The sequence below is a fragment of the Pelobates fuscus genome, chromosome 1 (assembly GCF_036172605.1).
Source record: "Pelobates fuscus isolate aPelFus1 chromosome 1, aPelFus1.pri, whole genome shotgun sequence".
NCBI lineage: Eukaryota > Metazoa > Chordata > Amphibia > Anura > Pelobatidae > Pelobates > Pelobates fuscus.
In genome coordinates, this window is record NC_086317.1 from 388,439,962 (window position 1) to 388,459,887 (window position 19,926).

A 19,926-nucleotide genomic window follows, 5' to 3' on the forward strand; every position below is an offset into this window, starting at 1 on the left:
GGGGGCCGGGGGGGAGGACAATAGGTCCTCCCCTTATTGTTTTATTAGGGCCCCCACCCACCGCTCAGGGGGGAGGGCCAGGGGGGGAGGACAGTAGGTCCCCCCCCCCTTATTGTTTTATTAGGGCCCCCACCCACCGCGCAGGGGTGGGGGCCGGGGGGGAGGACATTGGCTCCCCCCACTTATTACCATTTTTTTTTTACAGTGAGCAGCCACAGGCTGCTCACTGTTTAGTGGACATGCCCCTACTCGCGGTATAGCGAGTAGGGGCATTGGGGAGATTTTAATCTCCCTTGTGCTATTATGGGGGTCATATTTACCCCCATAGAGTGAGGGGGGGACCTGGGGGGCTTATGAAGTGGTGGGGAGCTCTGCTCCCTGCCGCTTCTATAGTTACATATTACAAGGAGGGAGCTGCACGCCGGTAGCTCCCTCCTTGTAATAAACTGAACGAACAAATGAACACTGATACTCAGTGTTAGTTTGTTCATCTGATTTTTTCTATTCATTCATTCGTCTGTCTGATGAATGAATGAATAGATGAAATTCCCGTTCGCATGTCCAGGTGTTTCACTGGGCATGTGCGGGAATCTCACAGTCTGTGTAGTGTGGGCAGATGACGTGTCCCATAGGGACTTCACCTACCCACACAAAGATGGCGGTGCCCTGAATATAGATCGGGGCAGAAGATAAAGAATTAAAAAGAGGTAATGTGGGGGACTTAGGGGCATTTGGGGGTGACTAGGGGGTCGATTGGATGTAGTGGAGGCGGGAGGGGGGTTAAAAAAAAAAAACGGGATTCGGCATGACAGTGCCTCTTTAAGCTTATGGCAAAACACATAAGTCAAAGCAAGAGGCGTAACATTAACCTAGTCTAGCAGGAGTTATACAGCATGCTTAAATATGACAGCCTATGCTTGACAATAGCTATGGTTAGAGTGTAGGATGGAGGTTAAGCTGACCTTCCCCTCGTGTATAGGACAGGCTATTATCATGGAAGACCCTTAAAGGCTCTCCTGTCATGCTATCTAGGAAGGGCTACATATTCCTGGCATTTGTTGTGCGTGGTGTAAGCTGACAGTGAGCAGTGTGTTACATGTTGATTTAGTTGGGTTGGTGTGTAATCATAGGTGTGTAATCGACCCAGCTATACCAGGAGGGTGAGAGATAAGGAAAGGAATAAGAACTGTGAGGTCAGACATTAAACCTAGTTAGAGTGAGAACACCTGTCCACTGAAGCTAAATGCATTACAGTAAAATAAACATAAAAAATAACAATTTGCGTTTCCCTTTTTTTTTATGCATAGAATTAAACTGTTTTAAAACTAGAAACCGGGGAACTGATACAATATCAAACTGCTTTCAGTCCAGATGGTGGAATAAAACAGTCACAAGGATACTTTTATTTATCCAGCAAACCTCTGTAGGACAAAACAATACTATAAAATAAGAATGAAAGCCTTAATGATTTATTTCTGATAAGAAAATATTAGTGAGTGCTGAATAAAAGATTAGAGGATGACTCCTAACCACTAAAGCGCTGTTACTTGTGAAGAGTGCTTCATTTTACAATTTTTTTGCAGCTTTCAATAGAAATTGGCACTTTAATAAATTAACCTGGTTACACCCATTGGCTGCGAATCAGATAATTGTCCTGTTACTTCCTGGTTTGATTTGCACAGTGAAGCTAAGAGACAGACAATTGCCCAGGGCACCTGCTTTGCAAAGACTTCTAATTGAGCTGCATTGGAAATTCTGTGTTTTGACAGCCATTGAAAGTCTGTGTTGGGGATGGAAGTCATGGGATTGCAAAGGCAGCAGACAAGCTGTTTTTAGATATACCCCAATGCAAAATGCATAATTAAATGCATGTTTTCATTTCATGTGCGTGTTTTCATATCTACTAAATAGTGGTTTATTTATTTGTATTTAGGTAATGGAGCATCCATTTAATTATTTTATCTACAGACTAAAATTCATTACATTAAGAACCATACTTTGATTCTCAAAAATATATTACGGTAATTCTGTCTAATTGATAGAATCAAAATAACAAGATAGACCTGGCAACATTTAGGCACTTACAGACTTCGTCAGGCCTGGTTTGCACAAGTGAAACCATTCATTTTAAAGCATAAATGGAACAGTAAGTGGACTAGTAAGGGAGACACTCATTTACTGTGAGTGAAATTTCCAAAATTAGCAGTAACAATGAATCATTAGCCTTTGGTGAGTGTGTACATTTGTGTGTGTGTGTTCTAAATATTTAGATTGTATTCTAAAGTTTTTAAATGTTCACCTTTAAAAGCAACATTTCCACTCATGCAGCCCAGACTTGATAAAGATGCTGGCCACCTGCTGGATGTTGGTTTAATAAATGCTTTACCTGAGAATTAGAGTACAGCGGTTACTTACCTTATGGGTCCCTGGAGCAGGATCCCATTGCCTCTAGTTCTGTGGTATTTGAGGGGATGCATCTACACAATACAACAGTTTGTGATGTACAGAAGAACTGATAACCATTAAAAAATCCTATAATGAAATTATGTAACAGGCTCAAAATTTGAAAAAGCTTTTGGCTACTGGCTGGCAGTGGCAAGTCAATTTTAACCCTGTCTAGTAGCATAGGACTTAGAATTTCGAGCCCTGCTGTAACTATTAAATAAATCACACACACTACCATGATGTTACAGCAAGTGCAACACCTACTGGCAGAAAATGTATCTCCTCTTACTGGACTTCTAGGGTTAATAAACCAGTTAAATTGAATTGAAAATATTAGACTTTAATAGAGTGTGAAATATCCGTAATGTACAGGTTAACCCCTTAAGGACAGGATTTAATATCCTATATGTACGCCTAACACAACATTACATGTGAAAGAAATGAAAAAAGGGTACAAATTTGAAAAACAAACACATTTTTACATGTAAGAATTTTCCTCACGTATAGTGGCAGTACTGTAACAAGTGGGTTGTATCTTCTCCAGTGGACAAGAAGCTTCCCCCCAAAATGTAAATATTCAATTAAGATCCCCCCTGCTGCTTCCCTTATAACTCCTGTACCTCCAAGGTTTCCCCACTTCTTTTTATTCCGGCACACGGGACAGACAGGCTCCTCCAGGCATAGGTGAAAAGAATATCAGTGTGGTCAGCACAGGCTGCTGGTCGGGGAGGTGAGTGCCCGAAAGCTACCCAGGTGGGAGCTGAGCGGAACGCAACTAGTAGCCGGCTTATGTGGCCAGTTCCTGGGAGGTCCTTGGCGGGCCTCCCACATTGCAGGACGGGCGAATGCCCACAGCAGTGGAACGCACACCCAGGAGGCGTTTGCGTTCCACTGAACTTCCAATCGCGCTACTGCACATGCGCAGATCGGAATTTTGTACATTCGGCACTAAATTCTAAATTACAAGCTGGGGTGGTTGCGAGAACAGGTACTCTGTGTTACCAGCTCTACTACACGGTGGTGATGTTTTTGAGGTGGGAATTTACTTTAAATCTCCCTTGAAAACTTAACCTTTATTGCATGCCTCCTAATTTAGAAAATGTGTGTTTTTTCTTTTTTTTTCTCGTTTGTCTACTGAATATGTCCAGTCCTGCTTCACCGGATAAAGCTGAGAAAGATAAGATGTCAGCTCCTATCCCTAAACAGGCCATGAGCAAAACAAAATATTTGTTTTGCTCAGAATGTAGGGTCTCTCTATTTGACGTGTGTAGAAAAAAAGACTTGTAATCAGTGCTTGACAGAATTGCTAGAAAAATCCAAGCAAAATAGCAATCCCTTGTAGCAGATTCTCCAAATAAGAGACGGCACTCCAAATTGAGGGTGAAGTAGAACTGAAGTTTTTAATCCAACACTCTGCCTTTATGCCCATTCTACAAACATAGTACCGCCCACAGGGTTTTGCAGAACAACCAATCAATACGTACAATACACACAGACACTCCCACACAAAATCCTCCCCTCTGCCTGTGACACAGTTACCTTACACAATGGGTTAATGTACTTAACACAGGCAAAGAAATACACAGTTTCACTCAATATTCATAACTCCAAAAGCATACATTACATTCACATAAAACTTACATACAAATTGGTCCTGTGGGTCAAAAGTTAGATCGATGTCCTTTGTGACCAAATGAAGCATGGCTTTTCTGCCCAAAACCAGTTCCACAGAGTCTTCTATCCTGGAGATAATTGGGAAGTAATCCAATTATCTCCAAGGACAGAGGCAAAACTCCATTGAACACATGGTAGCAAAAGACAATAAAATACATAAAAATATATAACTGTGCCGCTATTGCATAAAACAGGTACATTCATACATATCCCCAGATAGCTTTGATCTGAGCGCACATTATTACTGAATGGCACTCAGATCACATACATACATACAGTTCAATTGCCATGGAGCCAAAGTCTTTCATATAGTCTTTCGTTATACGATTGGCTCCATGGCATGGCTATCTGGGGTATCAGTGTTCAAATAGGGCAAGTACTGAATGACCCGGCTTTCGGGTCTTTGCAGGGGAAAATCAAGCATTTCAACATGGGGCCATAGTCACAGGGCAGGAGGCTGGCAATCAGTCTTCTCCAATGCCCAGTGGCGAGGCTGGTTCCGCCACATTCCCTTTCGGAGGTTTCCAGTCTGGCATCAAGTGTGGATGAGGGATTTTCACCAGAGAAATTGAAGACATTTATCAGGGAAGTATCGGCGGTTGTTCAGGAAAATGTACCTACCAAGGGTAAGGTAAAAGGTTTACCTATGCACCCAAGGGTTATGGAACTGCTGTAGAGGGAGTGGGAAAAACCCCAAAAAACTTGATTTAATTTCTAAGCACTTCAAACAACTGTTCAAATTACAGACAGAGGAAACGTAGGTAGAACTTCGATATTCAGGTGGCACAATTATTAAGAAAACCACAATCCCAATTGGTGAGGTTTCTGGTTTAAAAGATCCCACGGACAAGTGGGAAGAAACAGCACGCGGCCTGAAATATTCTCCTGCTCGATATCCGTGCAAAGCTGAAATCGCTGGTTCAGCATTTCTGAAATCCCAGGGCATGTGGTTACAAACCTTAGAAGAATCCCTTATGAGAAAATCAGAGAGAGACCCAGCCCAGCTGTTGTTTCTTCTGAAACTTTCTAATACATTTCTATTGGATGTCTCTGATGAGATGCTTCAATTATCGGCTCGGATAATGGGTTTATCCTTGATGGCCAGAAGAGCCTTATGGCTCAGAACGTGGACTGTGGACTCCGCTTCAAAAGAGTACTGCTCGCTCGCACACAGGAAGAGAGCAGCCCCACTGGACCTCAGGAAAGACCCACTCAGCTCTCCCAAAGGTAGGGAGGCTGAGTGGGTTTCAATTAAAACAAAAATGTGTGTGTGTGTGAGAGAGAGAGAGAGCCTGTCAGACAGTGTGTGTGTGAGTGAGAGCATGTCAGAGTGTGTGTGTAAGCCTGTCAGAGTGTGTGTATGTGTGTGAGAATCTCAGTTTCTGTGTGTGCAAGCCTATCTGTGTGTGTGTGTGTGAACGCTTGAATGTATGTGTGTGTGTGTAAGTCTGTCAGTGTGTCCGTGCAAGCCTGTTGTCCGCGTGAGAGTGTATGTGAGCCTGTCAGTGTGTGTTTGCGCGTTTAGGTACCTGCCCCATCCGATAGTTTTTACTCACCTTTTCCCCCATTTTCTCATGCCGTGCCAATTTCCCCATGACTGAGATTATCAATCTTTATTATCTCAGCTAAGCCAATGTTTTCCCCTAGAAAAGCATTGGGAGGATTTTGTGCATGCGCAGCAAATGTACCAATCCGCATGTCCTCATAGAGGTACATTAAATTAATCAATCTCTACGAGGAACATTCAGCACCTCCATGCAGAGCTTGGAGATAGTGAACCTGGGTGCTGTATGTGGTGAAGCGGTGACCCAGGACTCAGGACTCACTAGTGACTGTCTGAGTGACTGTCACTAGAGGTGTTGCTAAGCAGCAATGTAAATTCTGCCTTTTTGCAGAAAAGGCAGTGTTTACACTAAAACGCCTGCAGGGACAGGCTATAGACACCAGAACAACTACATCAAACTGTAGTGGTTCTGGTGACTATAGTGTCCCTTTAAGAATTGCATTTTCTCGTTGAAAATGACTGGCTCCTAACTTGTTTAGCTGGCTCATAGATTCCGAACAATTTTGTCAAGCCCTTACATAGGTAATGCATGGCGTCATGGATTTACAGTTCGCATCTTTTGTAAGGTAAATGAGCTGAGAAGTCATAACGAGGGATGTGGGTTGAACTTGGGAGAGTGTGGACCACTCGTCTGTGTGTGTTAACAGCACCACCGTCTGTGAACTTCTGGCTTTGGAGATATAGAGGCCTGGATGTGGTGACTATGTGTCATCGGTGTTCCTTGACCTTCGGGATTAGTGGTGAGTGTGTTCTTAGTCATGAGAATTTTGTAAGTCTAGTCTGTAGAGAGTCCTATTTTAGTTGTGCCATTGGAGGGTTGTGTGCAGTTGCCAGTTCTCTGGTTAGAGTACTTTGGTTGGCATGGAAAATATCACTTTGGTTTGTGAAGTGGTGTGTGCTAGAGAATGATGCCTACATTAAACTGGAGTAGGAAATGTTGTTTGGTGCAGTCTGTTTGTAGATTACTAGTGGTGGAGGTCTAGTCGAGTAAGAGCGTGAGTGGGTCACAAGGCCTAGATGAACCATTTTAGGGATAGTGTCGCTATTTGGTTGTGTGTGGATCGTGAGGGATGCGCTCCTTTGATAGTAAAAACCTGTATCCATGGGGTGATGAGGTGGATGTGTTTTGGCGCCGAAGCATTAAAGCTTATTGAAGGGAAATTTTTTTGTTGCAATGCCATATTTAACAAGTAAATCATATTAAAATCAGCGAAAAATAAAGAAAGCATAATATTCAAGTAACTTAAACAACTGAGTTGGTGAATGGGGTGTCACAGCAGACCTCAGCGGTCAACTTGTAGAAGGGCTGGTGTTGCTGAGAGTTGTCTGAGGTTGTGATTCCTCCCGTTACCCCGGGTCTGGTGCGAGCTGTGGTGCTTGTGGTCTGTGTTTGTGGGTTAGGCGTTGGCATAGAGTTCTCATGTTGTTGGGGGAGTCCCAATGCTGCCAGCAAGGCTGGGCCCTCTCTTGGATCAGTGGCTTTATAGTGTTGACCTTCTTTCGTCACCCATATTGCCCCAGGTGATACCCATCTGTAAGCAATTCCGGCTGCTTGTAGCAGTCTAGTAATTGATTGCCTATTCTTGCGCCACAGTAGCGTAGCCCTGCTTAAAGGGAAACTCCAGTGCCTCCGCGACGCTCCTCCTAGTGATTACGTCGGCCGGTGGGCGAGACTAATCTCGCTCACCGGCCGAGGAGACCTAATGCGCATGCGCGGAAATGCCGCGCATGCGCATTACGTCTCCCCATAGGAAAGCATTGAAAAATCATTTCAATGCTTTCCTATGGGGTTTTGAGCGACGCTGGAGGTCCTCACACAGCGTGAGGACGTCCAGCGACGCTCTAGCACAGGAAACCTGTGCTAGAAACAAGGAAGTGACCTCTAGTGGCTGTCTAATAGACAGCCACTAGAGGTGGAGTTAACCCTGCAATGTAAATATTGCAGTTTATGAAAAACTACAATAATTACACTTGCAGGGTTAAGGGTAGTGGGAGTTGGCACCCAGACCACTCCAATGAGCAGAAGTGGTCTGGGTGCCTGGAGTGTCCCTTTAAGTCCTGAAAAACTCAGTTGGCACAATTCAAATTCAAAGGGTATTTTTCCCTTCAAAGCAGCAAGCAGTCCCAGTTTGTCTGTCATAGTTTTGGACCGCAAGATAAGGTCCCTGGGGGCTTGTGGGGATTTAGAGATCCTGTAGATTCCGTTGAATGAAAAGGCTTTGGCTTGTCTCGCTGGCAGTACTGCCGCCACTTGGCATCTGATAAAGTTAGGTAGTTCTTCTTCTACTGGTATGGACTCCCCGACCCCTCTTATCTTGACATTCTTGCTTCTGCCCCTGTCATCAAGTATGTTGACTTGCCTGCCCATGTTTGCCTGAGTGGCTTGCAGTAGTCTTACACTGTCCCCCAAGGTGTTTAGGTCTTTGGTCTTTAACCTCTTCTTCGGTAGCTTGGGTGCGTGTGGTCAACGCTTGCACTTTGGTAGTTAGTACAGCCGGGTCTGCTTCCCACATTTTCCTGAGGCTGTGTTGTAGGCCTTTTAGCCGGTGTACAGTCCTGTGTGCCCTGTGGGAGCTCATGAGGTCTGGGGCTCGGTAAGGGGCTGTCTTGTGGGTCCCCCTCTTCTGATGGCTGTGGGGCAGCCTCTCGGGGAGACAGGGCCTGCAGCACATTAGGTGTTTGTAGCATTTGGCCTATATCCCGCTGTGTCTTCAGGGTGATTGGGGGCGGTTTTTGCAATCTGCGTCCCATCTCACCTTCGGTATATGTGCCTAGTGGTGTCTCCTCCGGACTGAAAGTACTCCACGGCCAGAGCCCTCCGGCGAAGTCTCCCTGCTGCCTTAATGCCTCAGTGCCCGGTGACTTAAAGAATGGCATCTGCCGGATCTGTGAAATTCTCTGCCGCCGATGGTGTGTCGGGTTGCCGGGCATTTTGCGAAATGCTCCTGATATTTGGCTGATTAAGGTACGGTTTCTCGGAGCTTGGAGAAATGGCGTCTGCTCCGGTGTGCTGCTAGGCTCCACCCCCTGGTTCTTTTTAATGACGGTGGAGCCTTGGAGGTACAGGGGTTATAAGGGAAGCTGCAGGCGGGATCTCAATTGAATATTTAAATTTTGGGGGGAGCTTCTTGTCCACTGGAGAAGATACAACCGACTTGTTACAGTACTGCCACTGTACTAAGGAAAAAATAATTTACGGTAAGTAAAATTACTGTTTTTTTACACATTCAATGCAACCAGTTATAAAGAACTCAAAATCGATTCATATATCAGTTCTGTTAAATGCCTCCAGTTATCCACTGATACTTGGGCTGCCTGGTATGAGAAGGGATTTAAACCCTGCTCCCACCAAATCTGCAGGGTATTACATGCCTTCCTACGGGTATTTAAGCCCACTCTGTGTAGGACAGCAAGGAACGTGCCAACATCATTAAGGGGTTAAAGTAAGCAAGATGGTTTCCAAAAGACAACCGTGACATTAGACATCAAAAGATCACACTTATTTGCAGTAGATATATATTTTTCGCAAAATGCAAAACCACTTTGACGAGAGACCCTGATTGTAAACGTGTTTTGTTGTTTGTATCCCAAAATTACTTGCTTACTGTTACCCAGTTGGATTAAAGCAATTGCATGCCAAATACTGATGTAATTCCACATTCTTATATGTTAATTCTATTGTATTGCCTGGATCTACAGTTACGAATGTTCCCATATATCTTTTTTTTCTACATGTCTTGGTTATGTCTTTTTTTTTCCTCTGTATATTTTCAAATGTTCTAAAATGCAAATGACTTCAAAAGACTTTAGAAATGGAACCTTCCCTTTTACATTTTTGACCACTGACTGCCATAGCAACAACATCGTTGAGGCTGACTGCATATAAGCTTAATCACATTGTTGCAGTGTCTGTAGAAACCCCCCAAAATATATCCTATTGAGAATATGTCAGTATAGAGTAGAATTTATTAACAAGAGCAGCACTTATATCAGTTGGGATAGAAGAAACTCATTTTAAATATGTTCATGAGTTGAGTCTTCTGGTTCTTTTGAGTAGGTTCATGCCAAATGGATTTTGGATACAGACTCTTTTAACGAATGGATGAATGAGGAAGACTATGAAGTGAATGATGAGAGGAGCCCGGTTACTCGCCGTAAGAAAATATCTGCCAAGACCTTGACTGATGAGGTAATTAAATTCTTAACTTCCTGATATATGCCTTTTTGTAGAACAATGTTGTTGGATAACCACATCCATCATGGGGGGCTAAAGGTCATTTAAGTGGTTCAAGTACAATATCTGGAGAGCCTTTGTATCCAACCGTTGCCACATGAATTGGGTTTAAATCCATGATTCCATATCTTATTCTCAATAGTTGCAGCCCCTTCTTTCAATTTTGCAATATCTTCTTTTGTTTGTTTGTTTTTTTAATTTTATTATTACATTCAAAGTTTTGAGGCAAAAGATGATAAAAAACAAGAGGAAGGAAAGAAAACGAGGGAATAAGGTGTTACCACACTTTCTGAAAGACCATTCTCCAATTTTCTCTCACCATTCATAAAGATTCAGAAAGAACAGATATATTTCTATACTTGATGTGTCATGAGTGCATTTATTTTAATAAACCACAAGTAGAGGTGTAATTAAATAAGTTTTACATCCAATGATTATTCTTGGCAGTGGGCGGCATATATATATTTTTTAATTCACGAGATCTGCATACTCCATTTCCCTCCTTTCCATTTCATTCTGTTTCTGACACTTTGAGTGGAATCCCCATTGACTTTAGTTTAGGTTTATTTTCAGTAATCACGCAGTTGTATATTATCAAAAAACCATGTCCACAGAGACACTATCCTGCAAGGCAGGAGTATTTCAGTTCACAAAACCGCAACGAGGTTAACGGGTTGCTGTGATAGAACCATATTAAAGCTAGTTATTTTTTATTTTTTTTTAAAGCAAAATGAATTACTGTATATTTTCAGAAGACTTTTGCAAAGTTCATATTATAATAAAACCGACAGTCATGTTTTCAGGTTTAGAATAAAGTTGTTTTTTTCAATGAAGAGATGTAGCAGTTTTGCAAAGAGACCTCAACTATTCATTAAGTGTAGATTGATTTTGGGTTTCTTTTAGTTATAATTTTCTTTTCCTGTAAGAGAGGCAATCCATAATACTTGTTGGAGATCGGATGTTCAGGGGATAGAGGGGAAATATTAACTTTTTGTTGCTGCTTAATGGTAGTAGTCTTTGCTTTATATTGTTTGACATAAATCTTTATTAATTATTTTGAAAACTTCAGTTGTTTTTGCTTCATTTGTTGTTCTTTATCATGTCTAAAGGTAAGCAGTCCAGACTCCGACCGCAAGGACAAGAAAGGACCTAACTACAAGAAGAGAAAACGCTCGCCGTCACCTCCACCCAGTGCAGAGGCAAAAAAGAAAAACGTCAAAAAAGGGTGCGTAATTGTCCATAGTATATAGTGTATTTTAATTACCTATATTGTCTATTTTGCTGAACACTTGCAAGATGTAAATAAAATAATCTGTTCTACGTGGTGCTATCAAATTATGGGGAAGTTGAAGTTCTATGACCAGAGATCTCATGAAAGCATCCAGGTACATTAACCTCGATTGTCCCTTTAAATTGATGAGTGCACTCGGCACAGTTCTATTTTATAGACCATATAGGAAGCATGATAAGGATAGGAAAATGTCATGTGATCTGTTCATTTATTAAATTGGCACTCATAGCACCTTAACTGCTACAGGTCATTGTAGTGGGTAAGAAACAACAAGTCAATGGCAAACTATTATTAACATCTAGGTTGGATGCAATCAATCTTGATAAAGTGCAGTTTCTGCATTATCAGTTCTGCTTCTATAAAGTCTAGCAAAAAGAATCTCCGGGGGAACTCATAATTTTATAGCACCACTGAGCAGTAGTGGTGACGATGCTTTTAGTGTCCTTTTAATTAAATATAACTTTACATTATCGTCATTTCAAAATGTTCCATTAGGTGATCCATTGCTGTATGTGACCTCTTTTGCAGGTAGGATGCTGTACCTTAGCCACTGCTATCTATCCATTCCTTATATCAATATATTTTCTGGCAAAGATAGTCCAGTCATAGTTTCCTTTTATGTTGCATTGCTTTATTTATATAAGTTAGTAATGTACCGTGACTGATGCTGTTCTCATTTAGACTTTTATGTTTCAGACCAGCTACTCCTTATACCAAGTCCAAGCGTGGTCACCGAGAGGAGGAGCAAGAAGATCTCACTAAGGACATGGATGAACCCTCTCCTGTTCCTAATGTGGAAGAAGTTACACTTCCTAAAACAGGTAAAAGTGCCTTCTTAGATACTTTTCTGTTTTCATGTCACATATGGTATCAGTTCATTAGTAGAAAGGTCCAAAAATTCTAATTTTCAAGATCATTCTTGGTACAAATCCAGAAGAAGTCAAACAATCCACCCTTGCCTCTTTGAGCTACTCTTATGTTGCCTAGATGGTATGGAGGAATTACTTCCTTTGTTACTCTATGTACAGGTGTGGACCAAGCTCTTTTAAATGTAAATATTGATCTATGAATACCCCTCCTTACCAGGAAAGTACCAAATCTTCTCTGTAAGATATAACTCTTCCCCAGGTTCTGCCCTAGATATAAGAAAAATATTTTTTCTATGTTTAGAGATTATACTGCTCTTCTTTCAATCAAATAATGCTAGAATTTCCTATTCCACCCTAGTAAACACCAAGAAAGACTCTGAGTCTGCTCCAGTGAAAGGAGGCACCGTGACGGATTTAGGTAAGTGCTAATTGGTATAATTGTATGTTTATTTGAAAGTGCAGTGTATAAACTAGATCAGATGGCTGAACTGTACAACACTCTTTTGTGAAAAGAGAATCCTGTTACTCCTCTTCTTTTGCTTGAGTGCACTTGTTTGTAATCTCCTAATGGTTAATGTGTATTACATTATTATTGTCTGCAGAATAGTCTAATGGACAGGTTTGATTGCAGTGAGGGACAGTTTAGCATTTCATCCTTTTTATGGTCCATACAATGAGTTTTAGTAATATATACTATTCAGTTGCAGTGTGATTAAATGAGATTGTGAGCAAAGTGTTTTGATTTCCCTGGGAAAAAAATATTATATCCAAATAGATTATATTGTTGCTGTGTTGCTGTGTTCTGACTGCCCTAAGGAAGCCTTTACCTATTTCCTTCCATACCCATGCTGGGAATGCCTTTGATGAATGGGGTTTCTATTTGGTATATGTTTATAAAGGCTTCACTTGTTATAATGCTTTACTGACCCTCAGTCTAAAAAACCAAACCAAACCCAAAACGTTGTGTGTATTGAGTGAAACAAAGCGTTTTCCTGCTGAGTAAGTTAAACTGGAGGGCTTTATCATATTTCTTTGTCTAAGGACCTGGACGTCTGAAAAGTGTCAGGATGTTTTTCTTTTTTTGTCTTTTTGTTCCCCCTGTTTAATTTTGTGTCCAATAAACTTCAGCTTGGATTTTAGTGAGCACTTGTTGTGGCGTGTTTTTCTTTTTTTTTCTTTGAGACTTTATCCCAGGTGCCAAAATAACTTGGTCAGAAATCTTTAAAGGGACCCTATGGACATGGAACATGTCTGGGTCTCATTAATAAGCTGTAGTTTTGCATGTTCAGATCTTTGTAGTTTTAGTAAAATAAATAAATAAATGTTTGGCAGAATGCTGCTCCATAACCCTGACTCCATAACCACACACTCCTTATGCCAGAAAAAAGCTTTGATATCAATGTACATTCACAACTCAACCTCTGATAGCGCTGAATGAGCTGAACTAGAAAGCAGACTGCAGTAGAAAGGAGAGGACACCCAAACAGGCACAGAATAAGGATATCACAACATGCATGTCTGTAGTTTATCTCACTTTCTGCAGCTTGCTTTTGGATTAAATGCAGCAGCTTAATTGTATATCACAACATCACAACTGTGATAATCTTTCAACTATGATTGGACATCATATCCTTTAACTTTTATGAGAATCACAAAGGTTTTCACTAAAGTGAGATTTATCGGGAAAACATAACTGAATTTTTTTCCGATTCCTAAAAAGCTAAGATGGGATGAGAGTTGATAAGAATAAAGTAAACCTTTAATTATGAAAATGGAAGATGACAACAACAACAGTAATGCAAGGCTGCGCCAAAATATATCAATGTGGACTACAGATATTATAAAGCATATAAATGAGACATAAACTATTCTGTTTGCACTCTTTTTATGTCTCATTTATATGCTTTATAATATCTGTAGTCCACATTGATCTATTTTGGCGCAGCCTTGCATTACTGTTGTTGTTGTTGTTGTCGTCGTCTTCCATTTTCATTATAGAGGGTTAGAGGTTTACCCTCTGCTAGGCCGCTGCCCATCCACTTTTTATTATTAGCGCTAACCTCCTTTATCTTTTTACATCTTTAATTATGAACAATGTATTAAAAGACATAATTAATAAACATATAAATGAGCTAAAAAAAATATACTCCGTTATAATTGTTCCCAAACTAGTCCTCATGGCCCACCAACAGTCCAGGATTTATGTATTTCCCTGTTTTTTTCCAGTGGAGATATTGACAAAACCTGGACTGTTGGTGGGTCTTGAGGACTGATATAGAGTATAACTTTTTAGACCATTTATATTCCTTCCGGTCTTATATTAAAAATAATAATGAAATATCACTCCGTACATTCCTTCAAACATTATTGCCTAATCTAGTAACTGGGATAATAAATGAATCATAAACATGTTTCCAAGTCGTAAAGAACCTATTTCAATTAGCGTAGGGCTACATTATTATTGATGGAAAAACAATACAGTCAAATATAAGGATATAATATAGAGGTGCCCACAGGCTAAGCTTGCTTTTTAAATTTATTCTATAAAATATGCTGTTCTAATGTAACATTGTATCATTCCAAAGTTACACAAATACAAACTAACATTAGTCTAAGTTAGGCACGATTGGTAAGAGCCATTGTTTCGTACAAAACAACTATGGTCTTCCCCAAAATCAGAAGGAAAAACACTAGTGTGTGTGAACTGACACTAAAATACGGATTATATAGTTCAGTTCTTATATACAAATGGCACTAATAATCAAGAGGCAAAAACTTAAATAAAATAAATCTCTCAGAATAAGATAAATTAATAAATGTCAGAAATCCTGTAGGATACATTTTGGTATATTAATATTTAATTAAATCACCCATACTATAATGTATAAATTAGTAGACACCCTCTTACAAACACTGTAATAGATGAGGAGGTCATATATAAATAAATGAGGAGGTCATATAGAGAGACTTAGGGGAGTCAGGATGCCAGAACTGGTAAAGGTACAAGTTGCTTTAAACAGAAACCGATATCGATCTGTTGTAATAATGCTAATCTAAAACTGAGCTGTACCCCAAAGCATGTTTCACCTTGCTCATCGGGGGGTGTCTACCTAAAAGAATGTGGTTTTATGCTTACATGTATGGTAGAACTGCTTTAGCATTCAACCTCTCTAGCGGACAGTAGCTCATTTAATTCAAACTTTAACTCAAGCCCTCAGCAGAGATATTCTTCTTATTATTTATGCTACCAGAAAAGTTGGCAAAATGTATTATAAAACTGATCGTTCAAATTGTGATAGCAGTTAGCACAGTACTGACATAAAACTAGGCCAATAGCAAAGTCTCTACTAGATGAGTTATTTAGTGCATATCCCTAAATGGCTCATACAACCAATTAAATACAAATGAAGCCTCCCAACAAGCCTGGATCACGTAGAACTCAAATCTCATCCTCTTTTAATAAGCTCCCTGTTTGCCATATTATGTAATAACTGTTCAGAATCTTTTTTTAGTTGGTTAACATTGACTGTTGGTACATTTTACTAAATCTCTTAAAAGCAATATCATATGATTGATATTTTTACCATAAAAGCATTGTTAAACAAATAAACCTTGGCAGGAAAAAAAAAATCCTACCTCTTGTTTTTATTTTTGTAGTCCATCGCTCACTTTTTGTGTACAGATATTTTTTGTATCTTTTGTGAACTCTGTATTTGTATGGCATGCAAAACCTTAAAGGAGCACAATAGACACCAAAACAACATCATCTAAAGAGTGCCTCCAGACACCATAACATTAAGGGGTTAAACTGTTCTTAAATGGCTTAACCCCAAAGATGCCTCCAACAACGGTCTCCACTTCTCCCCTGGCAACTTCTATTGTCACAGAGTGTCGCTGGGCATGGGCGCCTCTTAAATGGCTTAGAGCAATCAGTTGATGCGCTCAGCCAATCAGCAAGTCCCCATTCACTAAACCTGCTTGCTTGAAGATGTTTATACATAGTTATACATAGTTAATGCGCGTTTTAACACTGTGTTTCTGCTCTGTGTTCCATGCAGATAACCTTCCATGGGATGTAATGTTTATACCATATGGCTGAATTACTCTGCTTAGTTGTAGTATACAATGACTTAATTTGACCCACAACATAACTGCAGAAAGTCAGATAAACTACAGACAGATAGAGATCCTTTCTATTCGACTGCCTGGGTTTCCTCTGCTTCTAATGTTGGCTTTTTTTTTTTTTTTATAAATTATTTTTCCTGTGCAAGAGATTACAATCAGGTTCGCTACGTCACATTAGCTGTAGGAAACAATGCAAGAAATAACAAGACCAGAAATAACATTGCATAGTGGATATCGTGCACATATTTTTTAGGTATTGGAAAAATACATGAGTGTCAAACTAATCAGGCATGTCTAACTATGAGGTTATTGATCAGATTTGCAGACATGTGGGGCTAGCTAGGCATGTGGACAGTGAAGAGAATCCATACCTTTGTCTCATGGCTCAGCTGTCTTGCTTCTAGTGTGGCCCAGAATCGGGCAAAGACACGATCAAGATTCACCAGTGTTGTTGCTATGTGGGCCTCAGGTGAGGATTCAGCTGCGGTCACCACCATCTTGTGCGCCTCGGTGTACTACCACACTCAGTGGCGGTATTTGTGAGATGAGGAGGTGGATCCTCCTGGGACCAGGATGACCCCCACCATTCCAAAAGGGGGAGGGAGGAAGAGTGCAAGAGTCTGCGCCAGGAGAGCGTCCGTCTCTCCGGCATCTGAGTCACGTGTAGGCTGGAAGAGGTAAGTTGCCGGTGGTCCAGGCCAGGAAAGTTCTGAATCTGGTATTGTTCGGTTCACCAGTGTCCCCACTGTGCGGTACGCGGTTTGTGGTGGCTAGATCTTCTGTTTGACTGGAGAAAATTGCTTAAATATAGCGTGGAGCCCGGGAGTTCATTCAGCATGCGTCCTCTCGGCTAGCCAGTCAAGCTCCGCCCCCTGTAAAGTTGACTTTTTGGCTAGCAGCTTATTCTGTGCTGTCTTGGGCTGACCTGTGTACACTAATGAGGAATTCGTTTTCAGCAATGAGGGGGTGTGACTAAGGAGGCAGGCTTATGATGCAGCATTCTGCAACACATTTATTGCAAAATGGAAAAAAATAATACATGCACAATTTGTAATACAACATAGGCCAAAATCAAGTACGTTAAAGATGTATTGGTCCCTATAGTGTCCATTTAAGTGTGTGTTGTAAACCTAAAGCCATCTCAGAACTCTGCGCAGATTCAGAAAATAAGTCTTTATTCCCAAAAACAAATGCTTCCTTGGTGAATTGTGTCACTGAATGTGCTCAAAATAAGTGACCTTGGGAATTAGGGTGGGGCCGTTTAAAGGAGGAGTGTGTCAGTTTACTGACCGCCTCCCTGGCCATCCCCACTCAGGGCACATCATGCACAGAGCAGTGCTGAAGCACTTTTGGCATAGTCTTAGTGCTCTCAGCATAGCGTGTGTGCTTCTAATGATGTACTCACTGGAGGCAGGAGATCACAAAACGAACGGGGGATGGCAGAACATTGTCCCTGAAATTGGGACATTCCCTTGGAATTTGGAACTTTTGGGCAGTGTGCAACACCAAAAGAGGAAAAGAGTTTCTGTGGTATTAGAGTATATTCTTCTGATTTCAGAGTTTCTCTGTTTTCCTGTCTTGCTTTTACAGATGAACAAGAGGATGAAAGTATGGAAACTGTGACCAAGGTATGAGTAGCATCTTACATAACATCTACATGCACTTGTTTTTTTTGTGCGTTTTTTTTTTTTTTATCGTTTCTTGGAACACACTAATCACTACTAGTTAAAATTACCTATTCAATTTTGTTCCCTGTAGGAAGAGGATGAGAACTCATCAGGGAACAAAGGAGAACAAATCAAGACTTCAGACCTTCATGAGGACAACGTGACTGAACAAACCCATCATATTATTATCCCCAGCTATGCTGCCTGGTTTGATTACAATAGGTAGTTCAGATAGGCTTGTCTCCTATTATGATTATGGTGTGCATCTTTATTGTGCACCTGGAAAACTTCATGTCAAATTTTAACATATTTGTACCTTTCCCTCTCTGACAACCGGCCATTTTTAATATTTTTTCCTATCTTATGCCTTTTTCTTTGCAGTGTTCATGCCATTGAACGTCGGGCACTACCAGAATTTTTCAACGGCAAAAATAAGTCAAAAACCCCAGAGATGTAAGTTCTACCTGTCATAGAGCAAGCTATGATGGATTTGCTGGGGCTATATGACTCATAAATTCATCATTATATGGAAGACTTTAACGTTAAACACTCTAGTTGAGTACATAAAGATTTGACGAACTGGATAGAAAAACATAATCTTATTACTATGTGCTATAAATCATGTAATAGGCTTTAAACTTGATTTGGTAGGAATGCATTTAACCATATTTGGTGCCATACTGGCCTGTCAAAACTAATTGTTCACTTTCAATCTCTTTTGTTTTGTATTGTTATATATTTATAAAACTTTATATTGGGGTAAAATTACATTGTTCATTAACCTTTTTTTCATAATGTGTTTCAGAACAACTTCAGCTTTTAGCTTTTATTTTTAAATATATCCTTAGAATATTATTAATATATCACAATTAAATAGTTTTGTTTTTTTTCCTTTTACCCCACCTTGCTTTATTGTAAAATGTGTGTGCTTTTATGTCACAGGATCCTCAGTGACAAAACAAACACACGTCACTCACTCTAACTCATTCAGTACCTGAAAGAGACCCAGTGATTTTAATTTTTTTTTTAATTTTTTTTTTTTTTTTTGGGGGGGGGGGGGGGAGGATTTTTTTTTTCTCATCCTACCCGGTATAGAGTGTGTGAGAAAATAAAGATTGTGGAATGAAAATGAAAAGGAGTTATTATGAACTCAAAAGTGGATTTAGACACATCATGTCAAAACCTTGCTCTGAGATCATTACCTTGGATGCACTCATACTTATGTTATTTTGATACTGTCTGTAATGTAATTGGATGAGTCTTACAGAGATGAGAGATTGTCATGTCTTTTAGTGTACTAAATACTTTCAGGTCTACTTATTGCTGACCTGCGTTTCCCTTAAACCTCTGCTAAATAGGAATTCATCAAACATACATTGAAAATAATGTAAATACCAGAATTGGCTGAAAACTCTCAGCCACTTTTTGGTTCATGCAAAGTCTGCATCAGGCGATGAAAATTCAGGGGTGAATTTCATATTTTTTCTCCTACTTTTTCTAAAATTAATTATTTGTATAATACATACATATAAAAGAGTAGTCCACTTCATCCAAGAGAGCCTTTTCCTTAAAGGAACACTATAGGGTCAGTAACACAAACCTGTATTATAGTGTTAAAACCACCATCTAGTTCTCCTTTGCCCCCTCCCTAAATATAGTAAAATCTTACTTTTATTCAAGTCTGCAGCAGCTGCATCTGCCACTGTCCTGTCTGCTGACATTATCAGAAGTGGCGGTCTGAGCCTATCATAGTGCTTCCCCATAGGATTTCCTCATGTCAAGGAGGCAGATCAGGGGCAGAGCACAAGTCAAACACAGCCCTGGCCAATCAGCATCTTCTCATAGAGATGAATTGAATCAATGCATCTCTATGAGGAAAGTTCAGTGTCTGCATGTAGATGGTGGAGACACTGATTGGCAGTGCTGCTCACTGTGCAGAACTGCCCCAGGAAGCACCTCTACTAGCCATCTAAGGAGTGCCCAGTGGAGTTATCACTAGGCTGTAATGTAAACACTGCATTTTCTCTGAAAAGACCGTTTTAGTGCAGAAAGCTTTA

General features: G+C 40.4%; 1 protein-coding gene across 3 annotated transcripts in view; it reads left to right on the plus strand.

The window, feature by feature from the left end:
- Positions 1–19,926, plus strand: part of SMARCC2 (SWI/SNF related, matrix associated, actin dependent regulator of chromatin subfamily c member 2) — a 61,117-nt gene that overhangs the window by 20,343 nt on the left and 20,848 nt on the right. For all 3 annotated transcript variants that reach the window (XM_063426666.1, XM_063426683.1, XM_063426675.1), the window contains exons 9-15: positions 9,741–9,872; positions 11,027–11,142; positions 11,905–12,029; positions 12,436–12,495; positions 17,793–17,830; positions 17,961–18,091; positions 18,251–18,322. In XM_063426666.1, coding sequence (XP_063282736.1) covers positions 9,741–9,872; positions 11,027–11,142; positions 11,905–12,029; positions 12,436–12,495; positions 17,793–17,830; positions 17,961–18,091; positions 18,251–18,322 — 674 coding nt within the window. The remainder of the gene's footprint in view (positions 1–9,740; positions 9,873–11,026; positions 11,143–11,904; positions 12,030–12,435; positions 12,496–17,792; positions 17,831–17,960; positions 18,092–18,250; positions 18,323–19,926) is intronic.